Below are 16,837 nucleotides of genomic sequence, written 5' to 3' on the forward strand. Positions count from 1 at the left end.
TCTGGGTAACCTTTGGACTCAGTGCACACTATATCTCATTTTGATGTGATATATATACAGAGCCAGCTTCTTACACTGGACACCTTAGGAAAGAAAATGTTTTCTTCCACTAGCCTAGCATTGTGGTGGGCAAACACTGCATGTCTTTTGGGCTGTTATTCTCACATACTGTGAGATACAGTTGTGCAAGTGCTGCCAGGGCCCGGAGGAGGCCCAGGCCATCCTATCCCAAGCAGACCAGGACAGGAGAAGCAAAGGTCATCATCCGGTTGGTTTGGACACAACCAACTCTCTGGACAGGGCTGTTTTAACGACGTGGTGCTTTGGCACCACATCTGACTCAGAACATCTGACATTTCAAGGGATGTCCAGGCCAACCTCTTGGACATGGCCTTCAATGGGACTCATCTCTCTGGGGAGAAGGTAGACTTGTAGCTGGAGTGCTTTAAGGACTTGCAGGCTGCACCCAAGACCTTAAGCCTCTCAGTGGGCTCATGTCCCCAGTCTGCCTTCCGTGGATACAGAAGGGCATGGTACTGTGCCAACCCTTTCCCAGCCACTATCCTGCACAAGCACCCCAAGCTTTGTGTGGACGAGGATGCAGTGCATTCCTACCCCAGGATCAGGTAGCCAGAAGTCGTCCACAACCACCAACCCCCTGGCAGCTGCAGCCTCTAAGTCCTCCTAGCCTCCTCATTAAGGGATCATGGTTGTCCAGTTGGTGGGAGAATAAGTCATCTTCTTCCCCACTGGCAGTCCATCAAATCAGACTGGAGGCTCCTGTAGATCATTCAGAGGGCTATTCCCTCCCCTTAGAATCTCCCCTCCCCTATTCCGCCAACACAAGAAGGGCTGACAGAGGATCATCTATCCTTGCTCCACGAGAAGGTCACCGCTGTTTTGGCCGAGGGAGTCATAGAGAAGGTTCTGATATCAGAAGTAGACAGTGGTTGTTATTCCCGGTACTTTCTGATACCCAAAAAGAACAAGGGTCTTTGGCCTATCATAGAGCTTCGAACCCTAAATCTCTTTGTCAAGAAGGAGAAATTCAGGATGCTCACTTTGGCTCCGGTCTTATCTGGCCTAGACCAAGGAGAGTGCATAGTAGCGTCAGACTTGCAGGACATGTATTTTCACATTCCCATCCTGCCTGACCACAGACGGTACCTGTGATTCAAGGTAGGCCACGAGCACATTCAGTCCACCATGCTCCCCTTTGGCTTTACCAGCGCCCCTCAGGTGTTCACCAGGGTCATGGTGGTGGTTGCAGCTCATCTGCGGAGATTAGGGGTATCGGTCTTCTCCTACCTTGACAACTGAGTATTGAAGGTGGGCTCGCCCGAGGCTGTCGTCTCCCACCTCCAAGCTAACTGCAGACCTCCTGTATTCGCTGGGGTTCTCTATAAATGTTCAAAGTCACGTCTGACTCCTTCTCGGGTGCTCCCTTTCAGCAGAGCTGTTCTGGACACGGTGCAGTTTCACACCTATCCTCCTGAGAAGTGAGTACAGGATATTGAGGTTATGACAGTTGTTTCAGCCTCTGTCCTGGATTTTGGTGAGAATGACTCTGAGGCTGCTGGTCATCATCATAGCCTCCTGGATCCTACTTGTGAATCAAGCCAGTTCACATATTCGGGCTCTGCAGTGGGACATGAAGTTCCAATTGGCGCAACATAAGGGAAATCTCTGTAACATGATCCAGCTCGTAGAGGGAACTGCGATAGACCTGCATTGGTGGTTAGCCTACTATGATTCTGTCAGAGACCGACTCCTTAACCTTTGCTGACCAGATATCACAGTAGTGACAAATGCGTCACTCCTAGGATGGGGCGGCCATCTGGGAGAGGTGAAGATCAGTGGTTTCTGGGCTCCTGCCGAATCCAGACTCCATCAACTTGCTGGAGCTCCGGGTGATCCAGCTAGCATTGACAGCTTTGCTTCCCTCTGTCAAGGGAAATACAGTGCAGGTGTTCACTGACATCACCACTGCCATGTAGTGCTGCAGCAAGTAGAGTAGAGTGGGGTGGGGTCATGGACCCTTTGTCAAGAGGTTCTGCGTATCGGGACATGGCTGGAACAGCAGGGCATAACCCTGGTGGTTCAACACCTATCAGGCTCTCTGAATGCCAGGGTAGACAAACTCGGTTGGCGATGCTTAGTGGATCACAAATGGTGTCTTCACCCAGAAGTGGCGCAAGGACTCTTTCAACAGTAGAGAGAGCCTTGGTTAGCCATCTGTTTGTCTCTGAAGAAAATACACAATGTCATCAGTTTGGCACGTTGGAGTTTCCAAGGCGACTATCTCTGAGACTCTTTCTGTCTCAAGTGGAGCTTAGGCCTCCTTTAAGCTTAAACCATTTCTGCGCAGAGTTTTCAACAAGATGAAGAACGGCCGGGCCCAAGTCATCCTTGTGGCACTGGACTGGGCACGGAAAGTCTGGCATCCTGAGCTTATGAGAATGATCATCGGTTCTCTGATCAGGCTGCCCCTCCGGAAGGATCTTCTGTTGCAGCAGAAAGGGAGGGTCCTCCACCCGAACCAGTCAACTCTCCGCTTCTTGCATTGGGATTAAGGAGCAAAAGTTGACAGCCATCACCTTACCTCCCAAAGTCTATCATGTTGTTGTGACAACCAGGCATCCCACCACCAAGACTGTACTGCTGATGGCAAAAAAAAATTATTTTATTGTACAGAAAAGTCTATCAACTCTCTTTCAGATATTCCTCTTCATTCTTATCCTTTCCCAGCAGGGCTCTGCTCTGGGTACTGTTAAGGGTTACCTTTCTGCTCTGTTTGCCTTTCTGCGGCTGCCTGACCAACTCTCTCGCTTTAAGTTCCCTATTGTACACTGGTTTCTCCTAGGGCTTGTACATATGTTTCCCCCTTCGCCCTGTATGGTGCCTCATTCAGACCTTAATTTGGTTCTCGCCTACCCCATGTGTGCTTCTTTCAATCCTCTGCACAGTTGTCCCCTCCGGACACTTACTACTAAGAAAGCCTGCCAGGATGGTGAGAGAGCTGCGGGCTCTGTCTTCAAAACCATTCTACTTGACTGTGTTTTCAGACAAACTGGTGCTTCGTACTAGGGCCTCTTTCCTCTCTAAAGTGGGGACTCCATTCCATCTGGGTCAGTCAATCACCCTGCCCACCTTTTATGGTCCTGCACATCCCTTTAAAGAAAAAGAACAACTTCACTGCTTGGACCCAAACAGAGCATGGTCATCATTCTTTCTACCTTGACTTCACAAAACAGTTCCAGGTGGACAACCAACTCTTGATGGGGGTATGTTGGAGTAAAGAAGGGTTAAGCAGTAAAGAAGCAAACCCTGTCACACTGGGTCGTTCTCTGTATTAAGGTCTGCTACACCCTGGCTAAAAAGCAGCCGCCTGAGTTTTTAAGGACCCATTCCACCAGAGGAAAAACTGCGACCACAGTGTTAGCACATGGTGTTTCAGTCCTGTACATCTGTTAGGCAGCAGCGTGGGCATTCCTGCACACGTTTGCCTAGACAGTCAGGTCTAAAGGGACAGGCAATTTGGTCCTGCAGGACTTTTTAGTAAGCTTATCTGCAGCCCACAGCTGGGGACTTTATTGCTTGGGTATCTATTCTAGGGAAATTTATGGCTAGATGTCTCTATCAGATAAACAAGTTACTTACCTTTGGTAACAAATTATCTGGTAGAGACAATATCTAGCTGTAGATTCCTTACCGACCCATCTATTCCTCCCTGCTCTGCAGACAGATTTCTAGGGTTGTGCTCTAGTTTGGACACCATTGTCAGTGAACTTCATGGCTCTGCTCTCCTAGCTTGGAAAATGGTGAAAAGTAACGGATGTGCGCACGCAAAGGTGGCGCCTATACAGATGATTACGACATCACTTTCTGCGACAGCGATGATGAGTGGAGACAAACGAAGCCAACTATCAACGCGCAGGGGTGCTGCTCATGAAAAATCTTTCGGATCCAGTATGACGCCTGGGAAATTCAAAGGTAAGGAATCTGCGGCTAGATATTGTCTCTACCAGATAATTTGGTACAGAAGGTAAGTACTTGGTCTTCACTTCATTGTATCTGTACTGAGGTTGAGGGAAAGAGCTGTTGATGATCACCATAGCAGACCTCTGACTAACTCAAAGCAATCTGCTGATTACAGTCTGTCAGGTCAAGCGACCAATACAGTCCTTTCCCACCCTGCCCCACTCTTCGATACCCGCCAAAGCTCTGTTTGTGGCTGCACAGCGCCACTCCAGCTTATCTGTTCAGACAGCTACGACACCAGTCACTCTTCCGCCCCTGTTGTCCTCCTAGAGAAGTACTCTAATGTAGGTTTTATTTCTTTAACAGACCATTCAGTAATGACAGTTTCCAACATTAGTTCATTGTGTTGTGTCCTGATTAAAGACTAGGGATGTCATCCTCCCAGCAGTTGCTAAATTCTCTGGGGTGAAGCCTTCCCTCTGATAAATAACTCACCCTTTTGTTGTGACTATATAGGGGATTTGAAGAACTATGCCTCCCTATTCTTTGACTTCTTTCTAGTAATAGTGAAGCACTATAGGACTTGCAGACAGCACAGGCTCTTTAAAGTGTTCCTCTGCAACATTCCTCTTCTTTAAAAAAAAAAAAACTTAATGTAAGGAAATGCCTCCTTGGCATGGTTGCCCCCTGACTTTTTGCCTTTGCTGATGCTATGTTTACAATTGAAAGTGTGCTGAGGCCTGCTAACCAGGCCCCAGCACCAGTGTTCTTTCCCTAACCTGTACTTTTGTATCCACAATTGGCAGACCCTGGCATCCAGATAAGTCCCTTGTAACTGGTACTTCTAGTACCAAGGGCCCTGATGCCAAGGAAGGTCTCTAAGGGCTGCAGCATGTCTTATGCCACCCTGGAGACCTCTGCTTGCCAGCTTGTGTGTGCTAGTGAGAACAAAACGAGTAAGTCGACATGGCACTCCCCTCAGGGTGCCATGCCAGCCTCTCACTGCCTATGCAAGTATAGGTCAGTCACCCCTCTAGCAGGCCTTACAGCCCTAAGGCAGGGTGCACTATACCATAGGTGAGGGTACCAGTGCATGAGCATGGTACCCCTACAGTGTCTAAACAAAACCTTAGACATTGTAAGTGCAGGGTAGCCATAAGAGTATATGGTCTGGGAGTTTGTCAAACACGAACTCCACAGCACCATAATGGCTACACTGAAAACTGGGAAGTTTGGTATCAAACTTCTCAGCACAATGAATGCACACTGATGCCAGTGTACATTTTATTGCAAAATACACCCCAGAGGGCACCTTAGAGGTGCCCCCTGAAACTTAACCGACTGTCTGTGTAGGCTGACTAGTTCCAGCAGCCTGCCACACTAGAGACATGTTGCTGGCCCCATGGGGAGAGTGCCTTTGTCACTCTGAGGCCAGTAACAAAGCCTGCCCTGGGTGGAGATGCTAACACCTCCCCCAGGCAGGAGCTGTGACACCTGGCGGTGAGCCTCAAAGGCTCACCCCTTTGTCACAGCCCAGCAGGGCACTCCAGCTTAGTGGAGTTGCCCGCCCCCTCCGGCCACGGCCCCCACTTTTGGCGGCAAGGCTGGAGGGAACAAAGAAAGCAACAAGGAGGAGTCACTGGCCAGTCAGGACAGCCCCTAAGGTGTCCTGAGCTGAGGTGACTCTAACTTTTAGAAATCCTCCATCTTGCAGATGGAGGATTCCCCCAATAGGGTTAGGATTGTGACCCCCTCCCCTTGGGAGGAGGCACAAAGAGGGTGTACCCACCCTCAGGGCTAGTAGCCATTGGCTACTAACCCCCCAGACCTAAACACGCCCTTAAATTTAGTATTTAAGGGCTACCCTGAACCCTAGAAAATTAGATTCCTGCAACAACAAGAAGAAGGACTGCCTAGCTGAAAACCCCTGCAGAGGAAGACCAGAAGACAACAACTGCCTTGGCTCCAGAAACTCACCGGCCTGTCTCCTGCCTTCCAAAGAACTCTGCTCCAGCGACGCCTTCCAAAGGGACCAGCGACCTCTGCATCCTCTGAGGACTGCCCTGCTTCGACGACGACAAGAAACTCCCGAGGACAGCGGACCTGCTCCAAAAAGACTGCAACTTTGTTTCAAGAAGCAGCTTTAAAGAACCCTGCAATCTCCCCGCAAGAAGCGTGAGACTTGCAACACTGCACCCGGCGACCCCGACTCGGCTGGTGGAGAACCAACACCTCAGGGAGGACCCCCGGACTACTCTACGACTGTGAGTACCAAAACCTGTCCCCCCTGAGCCCCCACAGCGCCGCCTGCAGAGGGAATCCCGAGGCTTCCCCTGACCGCGACTCTCTGAAACCTAAGTCCCGACGCCTGGAAAAGACCCTGCACCCGCAGCCCCCAGGACCTGAAGGACCGGACTTTCACTGCAGAAGTGACCCCCAGGAGTCCCTCTCCCTTGCCCAAGTGGAGGTTTCCCCGAGGAAGCCCCCCTTGCCTGCCTGCAGCGCTGAAGAGATCCCTTGATCTCTCATTGACTAATATTGCGAACCCGACGCTTGTTCTAACACTGCACCCGGCCGCCCCCGCGCCGCTGAGGGTGAAATTTCTGTGTGGGCTTGTGTCCCCCCCCCGGTGCCCTACAAAACCCCCCTGGTCTGCCCTCCGAAGATGCGGGTACTTACCTGCAAGCAGACCGGAACCGGGGCACCCCCTTCTCTCCATTATAGCCTATGCGTTTTGGGCACCACTTTGAACTCTGCACCTGACCGGCCCTGAGCTGCTGGTGTGGTGACTTTGGGGTTGCTCTGAACCCCCAACGGTGGGCTACCTTGGACCAAGAATTGAACCCTGTAAGTGTCTTACTTACCTGGTAAAACTAACAAAAACTTACCTCCCCCAGGAACTGTGAAAATTGCACTGTGTCCACTTTTGAAATAGCTATTTGTGAATAACTTGAAAAGTATACATGCAATTGAAATGATTCAAAGTTCCTAATGTACTTACCTGCAATACCTTTCAAACAAGATATTACATGTTAAATTTGAACCTATGGTTCTTAAAATAAACTAAGAAAAGAGATTTTTCTATAACAAAACCTATTGGCTGGATTTGTCTCTGAGTGTGTGTACCTCATTTATTGTCTATGTGTATGTACAACAAATGCTTAACACTACTCCTTGGATAAGCCTACTGCTCGACCACACTACCACAAAATAGAGCATTAGTATTATCTATTTTTACCACTATTTTACCTCTAAGGGGAACCCTTGGACTCTGTGCATGCTATTCCTTACTTTGAAATAGCACATACAGAGCCAACTTCCTACACTTAAGACCACAGAATTTTGGGATACTTTGAAGGGTCTGCAAATGTATGAAAAGCACATCAGGTCAAGTCTTTATCATCAGCGCGCTGGGATGGTGCCTATATAGGACCTGCAAAGTCCTATCCGGCAAGTACAACGCTGATGACTGACGCAGAACTAATTGATGCCACCTAACCACGTGCAGGGGGTACTGCTCCAGAAAAATCTCCGGATTCAGACTGGCACCTGGGGGAAATTCTAAAGTAAGGAATCTGCAACTAGATATGGTCTCTACCAGATAAGTGTCTCCAAAGGTAAGAAGTGTGTCCTTTAATGCAGTAAGTTTACAAAATAAAAGGAGAAACTTCAGTTTTTAGAAGTGCTTAATGATGCTGCACATTGGCAGAGATAGTAAATGATTTCAGTTAAGATTCCCTTGATGATGAACTCTGATTCAAAAAAGCACTTCTTTAATTGAGTCCTTTTTATGAAGGCGGAATAGTGAGATTCTCTGAGCTTTGCATTGCTTTAAATTTGTTCTTTCCTTCTTGTTTTGCAGCTCTGCAGATCCTCGCGGTCGGTTCGACACTCTGGCCTGGGTTGAGCGAGTGGTGATCCTGGGATCTGCAAAACCAGCGACTGTCTCTGTTCGGCTTGCTGGTGAGTTTTTTTTTTTCTTTTCTTCAGAAGTCTGTGCTGCTGAGGCCTGCACTGAAGGGAGGGAGATTCAATTACAGCAACACAAAAGGATGATGCTTTTGCTCACTGTGCCACCCCAGTTTGGGCCCAGTCATATGCAAATCATTCTTGACCCTGCTCCCCATTGATTATTTCCAGATCTGTGACTGGGGTGAGTGTTTGAAACGTTTCAATACTCCGTCCATTTTATTTTGTGGTATTGTGATCTTCACCCTGAGTGGCCAGGGTATGCCCAGACGTGGGTCCCTCGCTTGCTGCACCAGTGTATTCAAGCTAGCCTGGCGGATGAGGGATGATACTTCAAAACCGGTCCCAGGATGCTTGTTTCCGATCCAGGGAGGACCTGGCTTTGGTAGTTCGGGCTGGACTGTTACCATGGGGAGCAGAGTCAAGACTGATTTGCATATGGCTGGGTCCAAACTGGGGTGACATGGGGAGCAAAATAACAATGGATTAAACCCAGATTTGTGACTGGGGGTGAGTGTTTGAAAAGTTTCAGCACTCCATCCATCATTTTGTTTTGTGGTGTTGCTAGGGAGATCCAGTTTCCTTTAAATGGGCACCAAAAGGGATGCAACCATTTACTCCACTCCCCCAACCCTATCTCCCCAGTTCTGGGACCTCTTGTAAGCTCGGTGACAAAATTCCGCCTCTGCACTGATAACCTCTGTTAAAAAATTAAAAAAAAGAAATCACTGTGACCTCTCTGTCACTGTCGTTTCCTATTCACCCTCACTTCTACCATCCTGCTTTCCCCTTCTTGCATGCCTTCTTTCCCTATTTATTAGCCGCCATTTATTTGTATTTTTTCAGCAACAGAAACCTAAAAAAGATACATGGGAACAGTTGATCAGTATGCAGTCAGTTAAAAGCATGGGAACATATTCAGGATGTTCTGGTTATTGATTAGTGGTAGGTGTGCCACATAGATATTATGAACATGTCTTTCATCTAGATATATTTATAATAATGTCAGATTTAGAGAGGAGTGCAGTTAGTGAAATTATAATGCAGTCCTTCATTGTTTGGTGAGTGTCAACATAGTCCCACATCTTCACTTTGATTTGTGCATTTTTTTCCTTGTGCACCATCTTTCCCTGACTAAGCCAAATCTTGTGACTTCTTCACCATTAGAATCTTGCTGATAATTAAAGAATATCTCAGCATACCGCCTCTATACCCCTGCATATGTATAGGATCTTGGAACACAACTTTCAAAGTGTTTAAAGCTTTCATTTTTAACAGTGTGCAAGTGTTTGTTAGGTAACACTGATGATTTAATAAGTATTTCCTGCTTCCTTTGAAGTAACTTTGTTCAGAGAGTTACTGTCTGAGGTCTGACACTTCTTTAAAGTACTTCGAAAGTAATGTGAGGACATAGGATTTTCCTACATAGTTTACCCTCTTGATCACTTACTCATTCTCCCACTCTACCAATGTACTGTTTTTTTGACTTGCTACTCTTTTTGTTTCTTCTTATGCTCAAATCCTTGTCCGCGCTCTCCGTTTCCTTTGCGAAAAGAGAAGGGCGAGCCACTGTCTTGTCCCCCTGATACCCACACCGGGCATTGCATTCAAATTTACATGAGACATATGCAAAGTGAACACCTGCAGTGATTGGGAAATAGAAATACATGGGTGCACCACACTTTGTATGATTGACCTAAAATTCTTAATGTATGACTAGCAACCTCAGTGAGATACCTCAGTGCCAAAGATTCAGGCAGGAACAGCTACTGCAAGGGGAATTTAGACAGGACTGGAAGATGTTAAGAACCTGGATTAATCCACCTTGCTTACAACATGGTGAGTTGAAAGAGCATAAAGCTATAGGCCCTCATTTGACTTCGAAGTCCCGCCAGCCACAAGACCGCCAGTGATGGTGGTCATCCGACCGTCATATTATGACTGCTGGCGGCTCTCTGGCATAATTTGGGCGGGGGGCTGCCAGCGGCCACACTGGCGGTTGGCGGTGCAGTGGAGGTTGCTCCGCTGGCACTGACACGTCAACACAACACCGCTGCGCCTATTGCGACTTAGTAATAGGCATGGCGGTGGTGTGTTGGTGGGGTGCTGGCGGCAGAGCAAGCGCCATGGATCCCATTCTCTCCCGGACGACCACCAGGTGAGGTGATCGACCGACAGGGGAGGGGGATGTTGTTGAGTGTTGTGGGCGTGAATGGTGGGGGTTTGCTTGAATGGTGGGGCGGTGTTGTGTGTGCGTGTGTATGCAAGTGTGTGTGAATGCCGGAGGTGGGGGTGGGGGGGTGTCGAGGCCATATGTGTGTGATAGTGTTCATGTAGGTGTGCATGTATGTGTGATGTGGGTCCTGCGTGGATGTACGGGGGTGGGGGGGAGGGTTGGAATGGGGATCGGTGGGGGTGTCACTGCTTGAGGGGGCTTCAGATGGGTTTGGGGGGTGGGGGGAGGGGCCTACATGGAGGAGGGTGGGGGGTTGGGGAGTCCTGCAGTGGCGACAGCAATGAGCATTCCTGTCGCCAGCTTCATTACCGCAGGGATTCCGTGGCGGGGCTGCCGCCACAGAATCCCTGGCAGTAAGGATGCACATAATACCGCGGGTGATGTTTGGTTGACCACCGGGTCGAAGGTGGTCTTCCTTCGGCCAGGCGGTCCTACCACCCTGGGCGTACAGGTGGTGAACTGGCTGCAACACAGCCAGTTCACTACCAATGTCAAAATTTGGCGGTCCTGCACCGCCATGCTGTTGGCAGTCTGGCCGCCACCGCAGACGAGGTGAAGCACGACCGCCAGGGTCATAATGACCCCCATAGCGTACATGTTTTTCACAGGACTGAGTCCCCTTCCAATATTAGTGTATTGAGCCTCAATGGTCAATAAGTTGGAGGAAGCAGATGCAGGACTGTGGAATTGCACATAATGTTCCCAGTGGTTACAAAGAATGCAGACTAGTCTAATAAATGATTTTGTTGAAGTCACAGGCTTTTAGATCTATGCTTCTATGGACCCGTAGCCACTGCAAATTAGTAGATGCTCTGATGTGAATTTTCTGTAGGGCAGGCTAAGAACTAGATTAGCAATTTTGTACTGTAAGACTTGTACCTGGTCATTCACTTTTTTTGGAAGACCAGGAGACATGGTGTTTCCAAAATGAAGGATGGTAGAGATTACCGCTTGTGTGACTCTCTTCCTAAATGCCAGAGGAAATAGAGGGATATTCTTATGCAGTGTGCCAAGAACCAGAAAGCATGACAAGCCTAATTTTCCAGTTAGTAGCATCACAATTCATACCCAGGCAGTGAGTTTATTGCCCCTACATATAGAGTTGGTGCTTATAGATGTAAGCACCAACATTTAGACTAGATGGAACCAGTAAGAAATTCTGCTTAGCTTTTGCTTATGAAATGGCTATTTTGCATCCATTCAGCAATGTCAAGTAGACAGTTTTGAAATGTATGCAGCAAATACAATAAGATGATTTAAACTCAAAATGGGCTGCGTTTCATCAGTATTGTGAAATAACCTAAATTTAAACTCTTCAAGAAGTCTAGTTTAGGGAGTCCTCTGAAGGGTTGAATCATGTATTATGTAGGGGGGCACCTGAGCTACTCCACAGGGTAAAGTCTAAAAGGAAGAAGCAAAAGAAGCATATTCCTGTGTTCTAAAGAAGCATACCCACAAAGAGCCTTTTCATCCACCTTAATCATCTTAAACCTGAACAGAAGAATGTGTTAGGCACCTTGTTGAATGCAACAGGCAATCAAGGAGGACCAGGACTACTAAACCTCCAGAGGAGAGAATTACATTGTTTTTAAAGCAGGGAATAGAACGTATAACTGATTTATTCCTGTGGTATAGGTGCAAGTGTTGTTTGGGTACTGAGAAGTGTTGAAGATTGACAGCAGATTGATTAATCTTGTAAACAATAGGGAGAATTTTAGGTAACATTGAAATCTGCATTGGATATTTATTTTTTTAAGGAAGGGCACTGCAAATTTCTGTTTCCAAGAGGGTAAAGCAGTGGCAGATAAGTACAGATGCCAGGCCATCCTCCTTACTCAAGAGAGCACTGGCGTTCGCTACTAGCTTCATAGTTCTCATGGGACAAGGGTCCGGGGGAGACACTATCCTGATGAACACCTGCTTACCAAAGTTGAAGTGTGATGTTGATAGGTTATAGGATGAACGATTGTTCCTGGATGATGGCAGAAAGAGGTGAACAAAAGTAAACTGGTCCAAGTCGAGGGGGAGAAGAGAAGTATCAAATCTGTTTGTTTGGAGGCTTTCAAGAGGTTTTCAAAACTGTAGACAGCCATCTTGCTGCAATCACATTGGAAAGTTAAATGACAAATAATAAAATCTTCATTGATAGTCATAAACACAAGAATTGTCCAGTATTGGATCTTTCATAGATTCACATGTTTCAATTCTTCCCCGTTGTCAAATTGGGAGTCCCACAGTATCATAGAAAGCATTATGCAACAACCACATAGGCTATGATGACAGTAGGACTTGAATTCACTAGCGTATCTATGTCCTTTTTAAGAAAAAAAAAAAAGGACCAAACTTAAACCATGCCCAGTCAGGCAACAGCACCCTCTGGAACTCTCGCAAGAGAGGCTCTGTCCCTCAGATTTTTGCCGCACGTCGAGTGTGAAGGTAGTCTCCCTGAGCTCTGCTCAGTTTTTTCTACTTCTTCATAAAAAGGTATTAGATATTCACTATATCTGATACAAAAGGCCTCTTTCATCCCTGCAAGACCTGTGGGGGGGAAAAGAGTTAATGTGGATGATCCACATAAGAACCGTATTTATTGCCTTTACCCTAACCATAAGGCAAAAGAATGCAAAATCTTTCACACTTTTCCGACAAAAACTCTGACAGAAAAGGCAGATTGATGCTGTGGCTATAGAAAACTAAAGCCCAAAAAACATCTTCAGAGGAAGATAATGACTCTTCGCCTAAATCACATAAGAGAGACAGATCTCTGGAGGGCACTTCTGAGGAGAGCAGATAATCCCTCAAAACTCATCACCAGATGAGGGAATCCAAGAAAAAGGAGAAACAAAAATATTCCTCTACTGAGGCAGCTTCATCTGCTCCTTGTAAGCCACAGAAAGAAAAAACAGACTACTACAGATACGTCCACGACAGGAATAAAATCCTTTCAAAACCCAGTCGACGGCAACTTCGTCAACGACCATCACCACCATATTGTCAGGGAGACCATCTATGGTGCTGACAATGATGGTTACTGCAATTAAGGTTCCCATCTCATTGATGATTGCCACGGAAACGAGGGGCACATCAGTTCCCCCACCAACGTCAACCCTGTCGACAACAGCTCCTCCGTCAACGCTCTGTACTGTTCCGTCAGCTTTGCCATATGTAGGAAAGTACCCTCTTTTTGGCATGATTACCCCCACTTTTTGCCCACTATGAGAGTGCTTAGACTGTTTTCACTTGGATCCTTCTAACCAGTGCCCTAGTGATTGTGCTCTCTCCCTCCACATTTGGTTACCTTGGACCTTTGAGCATTCCACTATTGGCATACTGGGGTCCCTATTAAAGTCCCTAGCATAGTGTACTTAGATACGCAGGGCATCGTGTCTCCAGGGGTCCCCCATGGGCTGCAGCATATATTATGCCACCCACAGGAGCCCATGCAAAATGTGTCTGCAGGCCTGCCATTGCAGCCTGCATGAAAAGGCGCATCCCTTTCACCACAGGTCACTACAGCAGGTCACTGTAAGTCAACCCTGTGGTAGGCCCTTCCACCCCAAAGGGCAGGGTCCAGGTCCCTGTGTGTGGGGGCACACCTGCATGAGCAGAGGTGCCCCAACAAATTCAGTTCCAATGCACTGGACTTCGTAAGTGCGGGGAAGCCATTTTACCCATGTACTGGCCACATGTCTACCTGTGGTCCAGCTACGTAATGGTAACTCCGACCCTGGACATGTTTGGTGTCAGACATGTCAGAATAATACCCTAATATTGTTGCCATCATGGTTGCATGCTTACATACATTCTAGGGGCTCCTTAAAGGACCCCTCAGCATTACTCCTACCAGTCATCCAGGGTTTGCAGGCAGCCCACGCTGCTGCAGACCCTCAGACAGGTGTCTGCCCTCCGGCTGCTTGACCAGCTCAGGCAGGGGAATGCAGAACGAAGGATTTTCTGTGGGAGAAGAGCAACACCCTCTGGGTGCTATAAGGCTTGGGAGGGGCAGCCTCTCCCAGCCACTGGTTTGCTTTGAAGGGCACATTTGGTGCCGTCCTTGCATAAACCAGTTTGCACTGGACAAGCGAAAGGGGAGTGACATCTCCCCTGTCCATCACCAGCCTGTGGGTGATGCCCAGAGCTCCTCCAGCTGGCCACTCAATTTTACCAACTTGAAAGCAAGATGTGCAGAGGCCCAGGGAGCATCTCAGCAGCCAGGTCAGGCAGGTGACGTCAGTGACCCCCTCTGATAAGTGGTTACTATGCAAAGTGACCAAACCCCCCTGGTAGGGCTATTTAGGGACTCGCCTACAGTGGGTACCCAGATTTAGTGGGCAAGATCCACCAGGACTCCTCTGCATTGTCTACTTCTTCTCCTGGCCACCGGAACCGGACAGTTCAGGAACCGACAAGTCTGCAACTCCCGAGACGAACTTGCTTTGCAAAATTGTTTCCCCGGCTCCTTCCAGCAACTGCAGCATTTCCACGGCTGTGCATCCTCTGGGGTCAGCAAGAATTCAGCTGCACCAGAAAGCAAGAAGGAATCTGCCTTGGAGTGAAGGAGTCACTCTTCTGCATCTGCAGGCACCTTACAGCAACCACAACCAGCTGCACGGATCTGCTCTCCTCTGGAACTGCATGGATCCTGCAACATAGGTAGTGGTCTGGAGTGGTCCCTTTGGTCCTCTCTGCCATCTGTCTATTTTGGGAGATGGTGAGCCCTTGCCTGTCCTTGCAGGACAGTACCCCTGTGCACTGCGACTCTTGCAGCAACCAAGGCTTGTCGTCCTCTGCTCCAAGGGATCTTCAGGCCCTGAGTAGCCCCAACCTCCAGCACTTCATCCTCGCAAGTACAGTCTCTCCTCTGCTGCTCCAGCGACGTGGGACTCCTCTCCAGATGTGCAGGTTGGGCCTCACTGCAGTTTACTGTGCCTCCTGCCAGTGGGTTGCATGTGGGGGTTGCAACTGCTCCTGCTGGGTCTTCCGACTGCTGCAGGTCAGCCTGGACTCCCCTCCCAGGGTCGAGCCCTGTGGACCTTGCTGGTCCTCTTCAGCCTTGGAACTCTTCTTTTGCCTCCTCTTGCATTTGCCAAGGCTTGTTGGTGGTTCTCCTAACAACTGATCATCTACGACTCGGCTACCAACGTAGGATGTCTGCACCATTCCAAGGACTTCTCTGCAGCTCATGGGCTCCACAGCTGATCTCATGAGCCCCCCCTCTTGCCCCCCCTCCCCAACGGGTGACCGCAATCTTCTCTTCATCCACCGAATGGTGAATAGTGTCTCCTGCCTCATCTGGACACTCCATCGTGGACTGGACTAATATTTCCCATTCTTTTGCAGGTCCTCGTCTTCCAGAATCCACCTTTGGGTTCCTCTGGTCCTGTTCTTGCACAATCCATTTTCTAGGTCCTACTCTTAGTCCTTGGGAAGACCAGATACTTATCTCTGCTCTCCTGGTCGCTGGGGATCACCTAGGTACTCACCTCTTGGGGTCCCGTGCTCACCCAGCTCCCATCTAACTATTCCATACCCTTGGGTGGGGGACATTCAGGTCAATACCCATCATTAGCCACCTCTGGCAGAAGGGGATTAAAATCATGAAGAACCCAGCCACAGTGCCGGCGGTCCTACCCTGTATTGTCAAAAAATACAGGGCACTTGATGATTCCCCTGCATTCCTGATGGGGCATCACAGACCAGATTCCGTAGTCTCCCAAGCAGCACAGAGAAGATCTAAGAATCCAATCACCCCCATCTCAATACCACCTGATAGAGACTGCCACAGCCTTGACACAATAGGAAAAATATTTTCCCTCATGTCAGCCATCACAGTCTGAGATGCCAACACCTTATCTATTCTGGCGCGTTACAACAGGCAGATATTGTAGAAAAGTGCCCCTTTTGGCATGGTTACTCCTGCTAACTTTTTGCCTGATATTGATGCTGAGTTGTCTGAGAGTGTGGTGCATCCTGCTAACCAGGCCCCAGCACCAGTGTTCTTTCCCTAAACTGTACGGTTATTTCCCCAGTTGGCACCCCCTGGCCCACAGCCAAGTCTCTTGTAAAAGGTACCAATGGTACCAAGGGCTCTGTGACCAGGGAGGGTCCCTAAGGGCTGCAGCATGTATTGTGCCACCCTAAGGTACCCCTCACCAAGCACATGCATACTGCCATTGCAGATTGTGTGGGCTGGTGGGGAGAAAAAGGTAAAGTTGACATAGCATCCCTCCCAGGGTGCCATGCCCGCCAACCACTGTTTGTGGCATCAATCAATCAATTTTTGTAAAGCACGGCTACTCCTCAGTCAAGGTCTCAAGGCGCTGGGGAGGGAGGGGCATCATTTGAAGAGCCACATCTTGCGGTTCTTCCTAAAGATGGTTTAGCGACGGGCTTTGTTTGAGGTGCAGGGAGAGGTTTTCCCAGCTCTTTACTGCAATGTAGGTGAAGGATCGTCCTCCAGTGGTGGTTTTGCGGCTGAAAGGGATGGTGGCCAGGGCCACGTGAGTGGAGCGGAGGGATCTGGCGGGGGTGTGGAAGGAGACGTGGTGGTTCAGGTAGGCTGGTCCTGCGTTGTGCATGGCCTGGTATGTGTGGGTGAATCGCTTGAAGGTGATTTGCTTCTCGACTGATAGCCAGTGGAGGGTCCTCAGG

The 16,837-nt window shown here is 48.6% G+C and overlaps 1 protein-coding gene across 2 annotated transcripts in view; it reads left to right on the plus strand.

Annotated features, from left to right (window-relative positions):
- GANAB (glucosidase II alpha subunit) overlaps positions 1 to 16,837 on the plus strand; it is a 216,565-nt gene that overhangs the window by 179,673 nt on the left and 20,055 nt on the right. For both annotated transcript variants that reach the window (XM_069207037.1, XM_069207038.1), the window contains one exon: positions 7,844 to 7,944. In XM_069207037.1, coding sequence (XP_069063138.1) covers positions 7,844 to 7,944 — 101 coding nt within the window. The remainder of the gene's footprint in view (positions 1 to 7,843; positions 7,945 to 16,837) is intronic.

This window comes from Pleurodeles waltl, chromosome 9 (assembly GCF_031143425.1).
Source record: "Pleurodeles waltl isolate 20211129_DDA chromosome 9, aPleWal1.hap1.20221129, whole genome shotgun sequence".
Taxonomy (NCBI): domain Eukaryota; kingdom Metazoa; phylum Chordata; class Amphibia; order Caudata; family Salamandridae; genus Pleurodeles; species Pleurodeles waltl.